The 16,646-nt window shown below is 32.7% G+C and overlaps 1 protein-coding gene across 1 annotated transcript; it reads right to left on the bottom strand.

Moving 5' to 3' along the window:
* Nucleotides 1-168: 168 nt before the first annotated feature.
* On the bottom strand, nt 169-3,827 carry LOC108485424 (ATPase GET3B-like). The gene is made up of 11 exons (XM_017789261.2): nt 3,471-3,827; nt 2,737-2,948; nt 2,574-2,636; nt 2,386-2,496; nt 1,802-1,876; nt 1,637-1,705; nt 1,478-1,543; nt 1,245-1,319; nt 1,073-1,171; nt 580-714; nt 169-455 (listed from the first exon to the last, which is right to left on the bottom strand). Exons 1-11 carry the CDS (start codon nt 3,643-3,645, stop codon nt 318-320), a joined length of 1,218 nt encoding a protein of 405 aa, XP_017644750.1. The 5' UTR covers nt 3,646-3,827; the 3' UTR covers nt 169-317.
* Nucleotides 3,828-16,646: the final 12,819 nt, after the last annotated feature.

The following is a 16,646-nucleotide window of genomic DNA, read 5'->3' as shown; positions in this document are numbered from 1 at the left end:
TCAAAATCAAGGTTTGCAATTTTATTTTAGAAAAGTTAATTTCTTTTGTTTAATTATAAGAAGAAAATATCAAAATCAAGTAGGATTAAATATTTCAAACCACATTACAACCTAATCTCATGACAAAGAAAACCACTGGCAAAACAGTTTTTCAGCATCACCATGCAGTTTTTCTTAATACTTAATACTTTTATATTTATTATATTTACTGATACAATTGTTGTATATGAATCTGTTTAGATACCATAAGGTAGAATAAAATTAGTGTTACAAATAAAATTCTAAAATAACAACCCAAAAAATAAAATAAAATAAAATCATCTCCAAACGATATCACCCATATACTTTAGAGCTGGAACACCTCTTATCTCTAAATCAACTAAATCTGCTTCAATTATCCTCAAGTTGGCAAGTTCAGGGTCGTTGCGGATCATGTCAATGGCACGCATTTGGTCCTGTATCATAGCACTCACACACTTAAGCCAAATGCACAGCTCGTACAATATGCAAACAAGGCAGCAATTTTTGGATCATGATTTTCATGGATTACTAGTATGCTGAAGAAGAAATTAATTTTACCTTCCTTTTGGTAGTGCAAAACTTGCAACCAGATACGGATGGAGGTAAAATCTGGTTGACAATAAGCCTGTGAACAGGTACACATTCTTTCCTCAATGATGCATGCAGCCTAGATGACTCATTTATTGCCATTACCTACATAAATGAACCAATTAGAGATTCACATACCTCATTTGCATAATTAAAAATTAAACTTCATTCTACTTGGTTTTGTTTGATAAAGCCAGCCCAACATGGAGGTCGTTAAAGTGTTTTGGAGAATTATGCAAAAAATAATAATGCATTGTTAGTAGTTCTACAGGCAAAATAGTTGCCAAAGAGTCTTGCTAACTATCTTCCAACTCAGCTACAAGTACAGTACATAGTCAACAAGCTAAGCAGATATTTTATTCTAAAAATGGCACGAATATTTGATTGATCAGTACACAGAGAAAGGTAGTCACAACGTTAAAAGTTGCATCGTGTCGACAAGAAAGTGAAATCAAGGTCTTACTGATGGTATGGTTACTATAACAAACTCTGTGGAATTGGAATCTCGGAAAAGGTCTCGCACTTTGGTCATCCTCTCCCTCAGTTGCTGTAGTTTGTCAGGCTACATACTCCAAAAGATAATGGTTAGGACTTAAATACATACCAAAACCTTCCAAGGAGACATTTGTGCTTACCACATCCTGCTGTTCTGCTACCTTCCCAAGAACAGATTTCAAGGCTGAAGCTGCTGAAGCTAACTTCTGCTTGAACTGAGTTTCACAAAATAGATCAGAAGCTGATTATATCTACTAGGTTTCGAGCAAAGTGAACAGATAAGTTGATCTGATCGGTGGGATCCATACAGTAATGACTCGAGAGTAACAGTACTGAAGCTTCCAATTCAAGCATAAGTGTCATTTTATTATACCTTCATAATTTTCCCAATGGATGCATCCAAGAAGTCAGGCAAGGACAAAAGCCGAAGCATATGGCCCTGTAAAATATTCAATAGAAAATAAAATTATTCACCAACTTCAAAAGCAGTGGAATATGCTAAAAGGTTGAAAGCAATTTAGTGTCCACTGACCGTGGGTGCAGTATCAAACACTATCCGGCTAAACATACTGTACTGTTGTGATTCAACAAATTGCATCACCTACAAAGCAGCTGCAGGGTTAGGATGAAAAAAAGTCCCAAATGAAGGAAAATAACATAAAAAACTAATTAGAAATGGATCAAGGTATATACATGCCTTGGAAATTGCTATAGCTTCATCTAAACCTGGCGGAGGGGTATCCAACAGCTCTCCTAGTTTCAGATCCCCAAACTTCAAAGGAGCAACCAAAAAAATGTCAGGTGCAACAATGAAGGAACAAATCTCAAACAAAATTGAGATACCAGTGGTAGGTTAAAGGTAAAAATTAGGGAGAAAGGATCAGAACTGGGCACAAGGGGCTATACATGGGCCAGAATGCTGCCCCGAGGAATAACAAATGTTTCACTATTGTTCATCATCTTAAAATTGGTTTAAAGGAATCAAAAGAGCTTTACTTTTTCTCTTCTTTAATCTACTTCAGGAGCCAAAACAAACTTCACTCCCAGAATCCTGGTTAGAATAGAAAACTATGAGCAAAAATGTTAATTAAATCACCATTATGACACAAGTCCATTTACTTGGAACATTATTTTGTTCGCTAGCCAGTAGCTACTCGAATTATCAAAATCTTATGCAAGACATAAATTAAGTTGTAACATATCCTTCTTCCATTATAATAATGATAAACATAATGACAGTCACAGCTTATAAATGTAATAACGTGCAAGACTTGTATCCACCTGATCAGCAAGCATCCCAAGGCCCATGTTATTCATAAAATCTTTGACGGCACTCCCACCATTCTTTTGACTTGCAGTTCGGAAATCCTCTTTAGCTTTCTCGGGATTTATCTGTCATAATTCTAAGGTTTAAAAATATGCAACAAATAATGAGCTAATGTGAAAAAATTCAACCTAAAACCATATACCTCTAGAGCAAACAAAGGAGAATTCAATCCTTCAATAGGAACAAGATCCCCTCCTGCCAAATGCTTGAGATAATGAAGAAGGCAGATTGTTAAAGAAGGGTCCCATAAACTTCCATTATCGAGCATTTTCTATTTAGAGTTAAAAGAACAGAAGCATATTTACCAGGGCAAAAGAGTCACTTAAGGAGTGAGCAGGATCAGTTGAGATGACAATGGTAGGGTGCCCATGGTCTGCAAATTTTACAGCAAGGGAAGCAGCACAGCTTGTTTTCCCAACACCTCCTTTACCACCTAGGAAGTAATACTTACGCTGTGGTCCAATGACCATCTCATCAAACCTAGCAGCTGGATCAACGATAGTTGCTACAGATCTCACTGCAACCAACAACATATAAACAAATGTCAGCATACTAGTTCTAAGGCAATTTTACTTAAACTTCATTTTGCGTTAAATTTGCAGTGTGATTTGCAAGAATACCAAATAAGCTTAACTAACAAAGAATCCTGCTTGAACTGAAATATCCATTAATGGTCCACACAAGCTAGCGGTATAAGTATATATAGAATTTATCACAGTAAAGATCCCTTGTTTATGCTCTGGAGTAGTAACACAACAAATTTCTAATTGCCCAAGAATGTTTGAAACTATGAATACAGTGAAACTTGGAAGCGTTTCGAAATATCACAGTAAAGATCCCTTGTTTATGCTCTGGAGTAGTAACACAACAAATTTCTAATTGCCCAAGAATGTTTGAAACTATGAATACAGTGAAACTTGGAAGCGTTTCCCATTTCGTCAATAGGGAAAACAACCACTACAATCAATCACCAAGCTGATCACTTATGATCAATTGGGCAAACAAAAAATACAGTAGTATAAATGAGAAGATGGGTTACCTTGGAAAGGTACAGTATTTGGTCTTTTACATGTTAGAACTGAAACAGAAGTCAAACTTGCTGTGATTCTATGACAAGGGATGTTGTTTTGAGGTTTGGGTATGTAATGAGATAGCGTGACGGGAATCAAGATTCCTGGAATACGTGAAATAGAACGAAGACAACGAGATAACATCTTAGAGCTGAATATGGGTACCGCAAAAACCTGGGAAAATATACGAGTTCAATTGGAAGTTTAATTTGACTGCACTTCGCCGTGAGTGTGATGATAGAGGAGACAATACCAGGGGCGGCAACAACACGGTAGTAACTTGTAAGGGTTTTATTTGGGTTTAAGGAATCGCCACGCCATTAGACAGAAATCGCCACATGTCGAAAGCGTAAACCCACGTACTTCATTATAAGGCCCTAAATTAGATAAATCTATTCTGGGCCACTAAATGTACTTCTGTGGATTTTTACCATATATAGTGATTTCTATATTTTTAAAAGTTGATGTCATCTAAATTATTTTTCCTTTTATATAAAATTTATAAAGTTTTACATCTTTTAAATTTTACATTTACTTTTTCTTAAATTAAATTTGACTCTTAAAAAATTTAAAATTTTCCTTCAATCTTTCAAAAGTATCAAATTGTTATTTTTAATGAAAATACTAATTAAAATGTTAAATTTTAAATATTACAATATGCATGAGAATCCACATGTACTTCATTCTCTTTTTTGAAATTTTTTTATTTTTTTATTTTTTAAATTTTTTAAATTTCAATTAATCATTAATACAACATAAAAGACAAATAGTGTCATGTCAATATGAAATTCTTATGAACTATCATGCGAGTTGATAGGCCAACATTATTAAAAATTTAATGTTTTAATTAACATTTTCATTTAAAATTTTATTTGACTATTTTTAAAAATTAATTACCAAAATTAACTCAAAAAATAAAAGCTGATTTAATAAAAAATTTAAATGTTGAGGGGTAAATTTATTATTATGTTTATATAAAATATATAAAATCAATTTAAATTTTGATTTGACACTCATTTTATATTTTATATAAAATTAAAAAAAATTAAACTAACATGAAAAATAATGAAATTTGAAAGCAAACCATCATAATTATTATAGCTTTAACTTAACCAATTTAGTTAAACTCTCATTTGATTTTAGAATTAATTGCACTGAATGTAATACCCTACCCGTATTCATTGCGGAATAGGTACGAGGCATTACCGGAGTTTACTTAATTAATTTTTTTTATATTCAATATAGCCCTTTTATAAATATCTAACCTTCCTCGTAATATTAAATCGAGACCAATCCACATCAACCAAATCAATTCAACATATTTTCATGATAGATTCATGCATTTATATAAGATAACGTCATCACATATCTATAACTGTGTTTGTTAACCATACTAATGGCTAACTTTACATTCATTTCACGTTAACATTTACTTTGTTAGCTTATACATGCCATTGATTTCCAAAATAAAGTTTCTTTATATAACGAAATCTCGAGGTTGATGATGTGATGTGTCTCCCACCAAATCCGACCTCCGAGCTCTTAACACTACAAAATAGGGAAAAGGAAGCGGGTTAAGCACTTTGTGCTTAGTAAGCTCATGTAACAAGAATTATACTTACCTAATATTTTCAATGCAATACAATAAACATCCATATATCCATTCAATGCATTATTACCCTAATATGCACAAACTCAACATTCAAGTTAGTACAATAATTTTCATGTACCAATAATATATACTATGATTGATCACTCGTCAATACCATGATTTCCATTTCCTTGTTATTTTTCCATATTTATCCGTTGAATTTCTTGGAATTTTCGATGGATTTTCAGAGGTACACTTTTAGTGTACAATTCGGTCTGTCAATTCATATTCATGTGCGACATTTCCATTTCAGAGAGCACACTCATGAACCTCAACCTTGCGGTGGGATTACCGGTCGAGCTAAATCTCGCAATATAAACTCATAGAGTATTGCCGGATTGCCATCCGAGCTAAATCCTCGCAACGACAATTACTCTAATAGCTTGGATCGAATTACCAGTCAGGCTAAATTGAGACCTAATTCGGATTACCGTCCGGCTAAATCCATTTTACACATATTCTTCGAAGGGCTATATCAGATAGGATCACCCGTCGAGCTAGATCCTTTTACCGTTAATTCCTTTTCGAGATCCATCGAATTTTCCTTTCATTCAAATGGGATTTCTTCCCATTTTATCAAATATATCAATGTTTCATTAATTTTCATACAATGAACATTCAAAACATATTCACATCAATAACATACAATCTCAAGCAATTTAAGAATATAATTCAAGTTACACGAACTTACCTTGATACTTGTTTGTAAAAAAAATCTACTAATCCCGAATTTTTTTCCTTTCCTCGATCTAGCTTCGTATTTGAATCTTCTGGATCTAAATAAATAAATTTAATTATCAATTTAATACATTTCATGTTCATATGCAACATTCTCTATAATTCAACTATTATTTATAGTTCATTCAAAGCTGTCTACTTGAGTCATAGTCACTAAATTATTTATAACTTGAGCTACGGAATTCCAAATTAGGATCTGATAATGTTCCCTGAAACTAGACTCACATATATTCTTACCATAAAATTTTCACAATTTTTGGTTTAGCCAATCAGTACAGTTTATTCTTTAAATTCACCCCTGTTCTGTTGTCAACAGTTCTGACCCTTCTTCACTAAAAATTAGTTATCTCTTGATACAGAATTCAAATGATGTTATCGTTTATTTCTATTAAAAATAGACTCATTAAGGATTCTATACATATAAATTTAAGCCCCTAATTGTTTTTATTCAATTTTTTATGATTTTTCAAAGTCAGAACAGGGGAACCCGAATTCATTCTGACCTTGTCTCACAAAATTCATTATATCTCAAAATTTACAAATCCATTGCTTACAATATTTCTTCTATGAGAAACTAGACTCAATAAACTTTAATTCCATATTTTGTTCTTCTTCTAATTCGATTTCTACAATTTATGGTGATTTTTTCAAAGTTAGTCTACTGCTGCTGTCCAAACTATTTTTGTGCAAGCTGTTTATTACCATTTTTCCCCTAAGCTTTTAATAAATGATAATTTCGTCCCTACTCAATTAGCCTCTCAATTGAGATGATTTTTCTCAATTAACATTTTATTCTATCACCTTAAACTAGTTTAAAACCTTTAGGAATCAGAATTTCAGAAATAGACTTTAATTCCAAGCATTTTCACAATTAGGTCCTAAAAATCAATTTCTATTGAAATTACCTAATAAAATCATATCATAAACAAATTAAAGCTTTAATTTCATTCTATTTCATCATAAGCTTACAGCACTCAACCATGGTGACTTTCAATTTCATTCATGAAATCAAAAACTAATGAATTTAATAGTAGGACCTAGTTGTAAAAGTCTTAGAAACACAAAAATTACAAGAAAAAAGGCAAGGATTAACTCACTTGGTACAAAAAATATGAAATACCAGCTTAGAGAACCCTCAAATGGCGTTTTTAGCTGCTGGAATTGAAGAGAAATGAAGAGAAATCTAGATATTTCCTATTTAGTCCTAGCTTTCTTTAGTTAATTTTGCAATATTCCAATTTTACCCTTAATTTATTAATTTTTCTGCTGATTTCATACCCTTGCTGTCCAGCCCAAATAACTTTTGGATCTAATTTCCTTTTAAATCCTTTCTCATTAGACTCTTAAGCTATTTAATCACTCTAGCAACTTTTACACCTATTACAATTTAGTCCTTTTCATTTAATTTACTACCCAAACATTAAAATTTCCTAACGAAATTTTAATACCACATTAATAACATTTCATAAATATTTATAAAATTATTTTCGACTCGGTTTTACGAGATAAAGGTCCCGATACCTTATTTTACCCAATTTCTTCAATAATTTCTTTTTCTAACTAATCACTAAATCGATAAAATTTTCCTATCAATATTTTCATACGATTTTCCTATCATATCAATTTTCAAGCAAAAATATTGAAATAAATTTCTCTTTAAATCGGATTTGTGGTTACGAAACCACTATTCCGATAACTTTGAATTTAGGCCATTACAACTCTCCTCCCCTTTTAGGATTTTCGTCCTCAAAAATCTTACCAGTAAAGAGGTTTGGGTATTGTTTTCTCATTGCCTCCTCCGGTTCCCATGTTGCTTCCTCAATCCCGTGCTTTTGCCACAATACTTTCACCAAATTTATCTTTTTATTTCTAAGCTCTTTTGTCTCCCATGCCAATATCTTGACCGGTTCTTTACTGTAAGTCATATCCGGTTGAATCTCTACTTCTATCGGAGAAATAACATGTGAAGGATTTGATCGATATTGTCGTAACATAGATACATGAAAAACATTATGGATTCTATCAAGTTCCGGTGGTAATGCTAATCGATAAGCGACCGGTCCAATTCTTTCTATGATTTCATAGGGCCCGATAAATCTTGGACTCAGTTTACCCTTTCGACCAAATCGGAGGACTTTCTTCCAAGGAGACACTTTTAGGAATACCTTGTCAGCGACTTGAAATTCAATCTCTTTTTGTTTAAGGTCGGCATATGATTTTTGACGATCGGAAGCTGCTTGTAAACTATCTCGAATAACCTTTACTTTTTCTTCTGTTTCCCTGGTCAAATCAACCCCATGCATCCTCCTTTCACTGAGCTCTGTCCAATATAACGGTGTTCTACATTTTCTACCATACAAAGCTTCATACGGAGCCATTTTAATACTTGACTGATAACTGTTGTTGTAAGCAAATTCAATCAAAGGTAGATACCTCTCCCAATTACCTTCAAACTCTAGTATACAACATCAGAGCATATCTTCCAATACTTGAATTACACGCTCAGATTGACCATCATCTCGAGGATGAAATGCGATCTTGAAATACAACTGAGTACCCAAGGCTTATTGCAATTTGTCCCAGAAACGAGACGTAAATCGAGGATCTCTATCTGATATAATGGAGACAGGCACTCCATGTAACCTGACAATCTCAGATATGTACAGTTTAGCTAGTTTATTTAAAGAATAATCCATACGTACCGGAATAAAGTGAGCTGACTTTGTTAATCGATCAACAATCACCCAAATAGCATCTTTTTTCCTCGGAGACAAAGGTAACCCCGATACAAAATCCATAGTGATTCTTTCTCATTTCCATTCCGATATAGTAATTGGCTGAAGTAACCCGAAGGTACCTGATGTTCAGCTTTAACTTGTTGACATATTAAGCACCTTGATATAAACTCAGAGATATCACGTTTCATTCCCGACCACCAGTACATCTTTTTCAGATCATTATACATTTTATTACTCCCCAGATGTACAGACATAGTACTACTGTGGGCCTCGCATAGAATCTTCTGTATGAGCTTTGAATTCTGAGGTACACATACCATGCCTCTGAATAATAAACAATCATTAGAACCAATCTGAAATTCAGAATCATTACCTGACTCAAACTGTGCCCGTTTAACCTATAACTTCTCATCATTCTTCTGAGCTTCACATATTTGCTGTAAAAATGTCGGTTTAGCTCTCAATTCAGCTAGGATTGAACCATCATTAGTCAATGATAACCGGGTATTCATAAGTCGTAAAGCAAACAGAGATTTTCGACTCAAAGCATCAGCTACAACATTAGCCTTACCCGGATGGTAATCAATAATCAAATCAGGTCCTTTATCAGTTCAAGCCACCTGCTATTGTCTCAAATTCAAATCTTTCGTGTCATCAAATATTTCAAGCTTTTATGATCAAGTATAAATATGACATTTCTCACAGTACAAGTAATCTTGCCACATCTTGGTAAGAAAGACAATAACACTAATTCAAGATCATGTACTGGGTAATTTCTTTCATGTGGTTTAAGTTGTCTTGAAGCATAGGCTATTACTTTACCTTCTTGCATCAAAACACAATCTAAACCATTTAACGAGGCATCACTGTAAATAACAAATTTCTTACCTGGTTCAGGCTGCACTAATACAGGTGCTTTTGTTAATAGGTCTTTCAATCGGTTGAAACTTTGTTGACATTCATCAGTCCCCTCGAACTTTACATCTTTCTGCAATAATCGAGTCATTGGAGAAGCTATCATAGAGAATCCCTGTACAAATCTCCGATAATAACCAGCTAAACCCAAGAAACTTCTAACTTCAGATACATTCTTCGGTGGACTCCAATTGACAATAGCTGAGATTTTACTTGGATCTATCCTGATGCCTTCGACAGATATAATGTGTCCAAGAAAACCCACTTCTCGAAGCCAAAATTCACATTTACTGAATTTAGCATACAATTGCTTCTCTCGTAGAATTTGCAACACAATTCTCAAATGTTCTGCATGTTCTTCTTCGTCCCGAAAATAAACCAAAATATCATCAATGAATACTACTACAAATCTGTTTAAGTACGGTCTGAATATCCAGTTCATCAAATCCATGAATACTGCAGGTGCATTAGTTAGCCCAAATGGCATAACTAGAAACTCATAATGCCCGTACCTAGTTCTAAAGGTTGTTTTTGGCACATCTGACTCCTTTACCCGTAACTGATAATAACCTAATCGAAGATCAATCTTTGAAAACACAGTAGCACCTTTCAGCTGATCAAATAAATCATCAATCCGGGGTAACGGTACTTATTCTTTATAGTTACTTTATTAATTCAGGTAGTCGATATACAATCTCAAAGACCCATCTTTTTTTCACAAAGCAACCGGAGCACCCCAAGGTGAATGACTCGGTCGAACAAAACCCCATCAACAAGCTCTTGCAAGCGTGTCTTTAACTCTTTTAATTCTATAGGAGCCATCCGGTACGGAGCTATGGAGATCGGAGTAGTTCCCGGAATCAAATCTATAGAAAATTCCACTTCTCTTTCTGGTGGCAATCCTGGTAATTCTTCTAGAAACACATCTAAAAATTCACATACCACTGGAACTGCCTGTATTTTTTACTCAAATACCTTGGTGTCGAGTACATAAGCCAAGTAAGCATCATACCCCTTATTGACATACCTCGTCGCCATTATCGAAATCATATCGATAACCCTCCATCGATTAGATTTAACCCGGAGCAACTCACCATTCTGACATTTTAGTACAATATATTTTTGTCTACAATTTACTACCGCATCATGTTGGGTTAACCAATCCATACCCAATATCACGTCAAATTCATCAAATGGCAGTAACATCAAATCAGCCGGGAAACAATAACCTCTTACCATCAGTGGACAATTTTTACAAATTTTATCCACTAACACAGACTGGCCCGGGGGTTCGAGACTTTAACCACAAATTCAGTAGGTTCAACAGATAAATTTTTAACAATTGCAAGTTTAACACATATATATGAATGCGTAGAATCAGGATCAATCAATGCAGTAATATCAGTATTAAGTAAAGAAAATGTACCAGTAATAACATCGGGTGCTGAGGCATCTTCTCTGGCACGAATGGCATATGTCCTAGCAGGTGCTCGTGCCTCAGGCCTACCTGCAGTATCTTTTGCAGCTCTTCGACTATCACTGACATTACATGATGGTCGAGGTGGTCTGCCTCTCGAAACTAGATTACTCGGCTTCGATATATGTTCAACTTCTTTTTCAACCCTTTCAGAACAATCTCTGAGGAAATGGTCAAAAGAACCACATCGGTAACAAGCCCCACTCTTAAATTGGCATTCACCAAAATGAGCTTTATTACAGTACTGGCATCTCGGTTTAGGAGTGCCAACACTGCCAACACTGGTCACTGATGGAGTAGAAGGCCTTGGATTAGGGCGTTGAGAACCTCGCTCTCTACCCGAATACCCAATGGCTGAAGTAGAACGATCTTGATACTTCTTCAATTTCTTTGAAACAGAAAACTGGGATTTTCCCATCAGTCTTTTACTAAAAATTCGAGCTTCCCTCTCAGCCTGTTTCTTTTCTTTGCTCAATTCTTCTGCTTTATAAGCTCTCTCTGCCAATGTAGCAAACTCTCGAATTTCAAGAATTCGATCAAGAATTTAATGTCTTCATTCAACCCTTCTTCGAATCGTTTGCACATTTCAGCTTCTGACTGTACCCATTCTCTAGCATATTTACTCAATCGAACAAATTCTCTTTCATATTCAGATACTGATCTATTGTCCTGTTTCAGCTCAAGAAATTCTTTTCTTTTCTGGTCAAGGAACCTCTGGCTGATATATTTTTTTCTGAACTCGGTCTGAAAGAATTCCCATGTAATTTCTTCTTTCGGAACAACTGAAGCTTTAGTATTCCACTAATGGTAAGCTGTATCTTTTAGCAGTGAGACGGCACATTTCAGACATTCTTCTGGTGTACAAGATAATTCTTCGAGAACCCGAGTAGTGTTTTTTAACCAGAATTCAGCCCGTTCGGAATCATCATCAAATGTTGCTCGAAATTCTTCGGCCTCATATTTTCGAATTTTATCTATTGAAGCTTTCCCTTTTCTGATAAATTCAGTACCTAAACCTTGTGGGATCTCGGGAACCGGTGGAGGAGCAGTAGGGGGAGCTTGAACTTGCTGCACTATAGGGTTAGTTCTTAAGTATTGATTAAACCATTCATTCCTCATTTGAAAGAAGACTGTTTTTGCCTCTTCCCCTCGACCCTCTGTCTCGGGCCTTCTACTGCTAGTTTCTTCTCTTTGTACTGAAGCCGGAGCATGACTCCCAGCTTCCTCAGATTGAACTCGGTCGGATGACATTACTATAAGAAAAACACATTTTAAATGGCCAGGAGATATCACACTATTAATAATAATTTAAATGGCATGTATAGCTAATCCCATATTTGCTACATCGGTCCTAGAACCGACTAAATCGTAACTCTGATACCAATAAATGTAATACCCCTACCCGTATTCATTGCCGGAATAGGGTACGAGGCATTACCGGAGTTTACGAATTAAAATTTTTTTTTATATTCAATATAGCCCTTTTATAAATATCTAACCTTCCCTGTAATATTAAATCGAGACCAATCCACATCAACCAAATCAATTCAACATATTTTCATGATAGATTCATGCATTTATATAAGATAACATCATCACATATCTATAACCAGGTTTGTTAACCATACTAATGGCTAACTTTACATTCATTTCACGTTAACATTTACTTTGTTAGCTTATACATGCCATTGATTTCCAAAATAAAGTTTCTTTATATACCGAAATCCCGAGGTTGATAGATGTGATGTGTCTCCCACCAAATCCGACCTCCGAGCTCTTAACACTACAAAACAGGGAAAAAGGAAGCGGGGTAAGCACGTTGTGCTTAGTAAGCTCATGTAACAAGAATTATACTTACCTAATATTTTCAATACAATACAATAAACATCCATATATCCATTCAATGCATTATTACCCTAATATGCACAAACTCAACATTCAAGTTAGTACAATAATTTTCATGTACCAATAATATATACTATGATTGATGAGCTCGTCAATACCATGATTTCCATTTCCTTGTTATTTTCCATATTTATCCCGTTGAATTTTTGGAATTTTCGATGGATTTTCAAAGGTACACTTTTAGTGTACAATTCGTCTGTCAATTCATATTCATGTGCACATTTCCATTTCAGAGAGCACACTCATGAACCTCAACCTTGCGGGATTACCATCGAGCTAAATCACGCAATATAAACTCATAGAGTATTGTCGGGATTGCCGTCTAGGCTAAATCCTGCAACGACAATTACTCTAATGAGCTTGGATCGAATTACCATCCAGGCTAAATTCAGACCCTAATTCGGATTACCCGTCCGGGCTAAATCCATTTTACACATATTCTTCAGAGGGCTATATCAGGATAGGATCACCCGTCCGGGCTAGATCCTTTTTACCGTTAATTCCTTTTCAGAGATCCATCGAATTTTCCTTTCATTCAAATGGGATTTCTTCCCATTTTATCAAATATATCAATGTTTCATTAATTTTCATACAATGAACATTCAAAACATATTCACATCAATAACATACAATCTCAAGCAATTTAAGAATATAATTCAAGTTACACGAACTTACCTTGATACTTGTTTGTAAAAAAAATCTACTAATCCCGAATTTTTTTCCTTTCCTCGATCTAGCTTCGTATTTGAATCTTCTGGATCTAAATAAATAAATTTAATTATCAATTTAATACATTTAATGTTCATATGCAACATTCTCTATAATTCAACTATTATTTATAGTTTATTCAAAGCTGTCTACTTGAGTCATAGTCACTAAATTATTTATAACTTGAGCTACGGAACTCCAAATTAGGATCCGATAATTTTCCCTGAAACTAGACTCACATATATTCTTACCATAAAATTTTCACAATTTTTGGTTAAGCCAATCAGTACAGTTTATTCTTTAAATTCACCCCTGTTCTGTTGTCTAACAGTTCTGACCCTTCTTCACTAAAAATTAGTTATCTCATCATACAGAATTCAAATGATGTTCTCGTTTATTTCTATTAAAAATAGACTCATTAAGAATTCTATACATATAAATTTAAGCCCATAATTGTTTTTATTCAATTTTTTATGATTTTTCAAAGTCAGAACAGGGGAACCCGAATTCATTCTGACCTTGTCTCACAAAATTTATTATATCTCAAAATTTACAAATCCATTGCTTACAATATTTCTTCTATGAGAAACTAGACTCAATAAACTTTAATTCCATATTTTGTTCGTCTTCTAATTCGATTTATACAATTTATGGTGATTTTTTCAATGTTAGTCTACTGCTACTGTCCAAACTATTTTTGTGCAAGCTGTTTATTACCATTTTTCCCCTAAGCTTTTAATAAATGATAATTTCGTCCCTACTCAATTAGCCTCTCAATTGAGATGATTTTTCTCAATTAAAATTTTATTCTATCACCTTAAACTAGTTTAAAACCTTTAGGAATCAGAATTTCAGCAATAGACTTTAATTCCAAGTATTTTCACAATTAGGTCCTAAAAATCAATTTCTATTGAAATTTCCTAATAAAATCATATCATAAACAAATTAAAGCTTTAATTTCATTCTATTTCATCATAAACTTACAGCACTCAACCATGGTGACTTTCAATTTCATCCATGAAATCAAAAACTAATGAATTTAATAGTAGGACCTAGTTGTAAAAGTCTTAGAAACACAAAAATTACAAGAAAAAAGGCAAGGATTAACTCACTTGGTACAAAAATTATGAAATACCAGCTTAGAGAACCCTCCTATGGCGTTTTTAGCTGCTGGAATTGAAGAGAAATGAAGAGAAATCTAGATATTTCCTATTTACTCCTAGCTTACTTTAGTTAATTTTGCAATATTCCAATTTTACCCTTAATTTATTAATTTTTCTGCTGATTTCATACCCTTGCCGTCCAGCCCAAATAACTTTTGGGTCTAATTTCATTTTAAATCCTTTCCCATTAGACTCTTAAGCTATTTAATCACTCTAGCAACTTTTACACCTATTACAATTTAGTCCTTTTCATTTAATTTACTACCCAAACATTAAAATTTCCTAACGAAATTTTAATACCATATTAATAACATTTCATAAATATTTATAAAATTATTTTCGACTCGGTTTTACTAGATAGAGTCCCCGATACCTTATTTTACCCAATTTCTTCAATAATTTCTTTTTCTAACTAATCACTAAATCGATAAGATTTTCCTATCAATATTTTCATACGATTTTCCTATCATATCAATTTTCAAGCAAAAATATTGAAATAAATTTATCTTTAAATCGGATTTGTGGTTACAAAACCACTGTTCCGATAACTTTGAATTTAGGCCATTACACTGAACATCCCAAGTTATGACACTCATTTTAAATTGGTCTTTAAATTTTAAAACATTCTAATTACATCATTAAATTGTCAATGTTATATCAATAAGGTTCTTCCATTACTAAAATAATTAATTTAACCATTAAATGAAACGTTAAATCTTATGTGACATAATTTAAATGAATTCTTTTAAAATAAATGAATATTATAGAAATGATGTTGTAAAAATAATGGTTTTGAGGTTTTACTGAATACAAAACTATTGTTCACTCTTTTCTTTTTTTCGGTCTTACTTTATCTTTAGTTTTTAATTTTAAAAGTTATGCAATAATCTTTTATTTTTCTTTAAAATTTTCATTTTAAATTATGTCATATAAGATTTTATGCATCATTAACGGATAAAGTAACGATTTCAGTAATAGAATGACATGATTAATATAAAATTGATAGTTTGAAATATAATTAGAACATTTAGAATAAGAGTCATAATTTGGGAATGTTGAATACAATTAACTCTTGTTTTTAATAATATATTTTTATAAATATAATTATTATATAATTTTTTCACTCACATAATCAATATACAATAATTTAATATCAAATAATTTTCGTACATAGTTAAAACACCACATTTAAATTACTTATAAATAATTGACTAAGTTGACTTAATGAATCAAATTGAGATAAATCTAGTTATGAAATTTTACTTTTAAAGATAATTAATATTATTATATAAATTTTTTATCTTTTCATATTTTATATAATCTAAAAAAACATTTGAAAATTCAACACGAGTAATAAATTCATATATTAATAATCTCTTACCAGTCTATTATTAATTATATATTAAAATAGTTTTATAAATATATTTTAAATATAAAATATTTTCGTAAACCCAATGTAATAAAATTTAGTAATATTTAATCCTATATTTAAACAAAGCACGGAATTAATTAAGCTTTTGATAGCTGCAGTTCCACTAATTTGAAAAGATGTAATTCCTATTTAAAGTTGAAACCAAAAGAAAATGAAAATGACAAGAAGAATAACCCCAGTTAAATTAAAAGAAATTAAAATGTATGGTTAGTGATTGTATTTTGATAAAATTTAAGATTTAATTTTTATATTTAAAAGGTTAGAAATTATTTTGATTTAAAATTTTTAATTTAATCATTAAAATCGTAAATATTTTTGTTAAAATATGTTATTTTGGCATATTGATTATATTGCCTCATCTGATATTTCATATGACTGATAGAAAATAAATATATTAAATTGATAAATTATTTTAATA

The sequence above is a fragment of the Gossypium arboreum genome, chromosome 5, assembly GCF_025698485.1.
Source record: "Gossypium arboreum isolate Shixiya-1 chromosome 5, ASM2569848v2, whole genome shotgun sequence".
NCBI classification, from domain to species: domain Eukaryota; kingdom Viridiplantae; phylum Streptophyta; class Magnoliopsida; order Malvales; family Malvaceae; genus Gossypium; species Gossypium arboreum.
This window is presented reverse-complemented; position numbering and strand designations above follow the sequence as displayed.

Bases quoted from the DNA above. Each gene is read 5' to 3' on its own strand.
- LOC108485424 (XM_017789261.2), bottom strand. From the start codon at position 3,645: ATGTTATCTCGTTGTCTTCGTTCTATTTCACGTATTCCAGGAATCTTG. The intron at 1,320-1,477 runs GTATAATAAAAT...TGTGAAACTCAG, and splicing joins CCATTGGGAAAATTATGAAG to TTCAAGCAGAAGTTAGCTTC. The intron at 715-1,072 runs GTAAGACCTTGA...TCATTTATGTAG, and splicing joins TTATAGTAACCATACCATCA to GTAATGGCAATAAATGAGTC.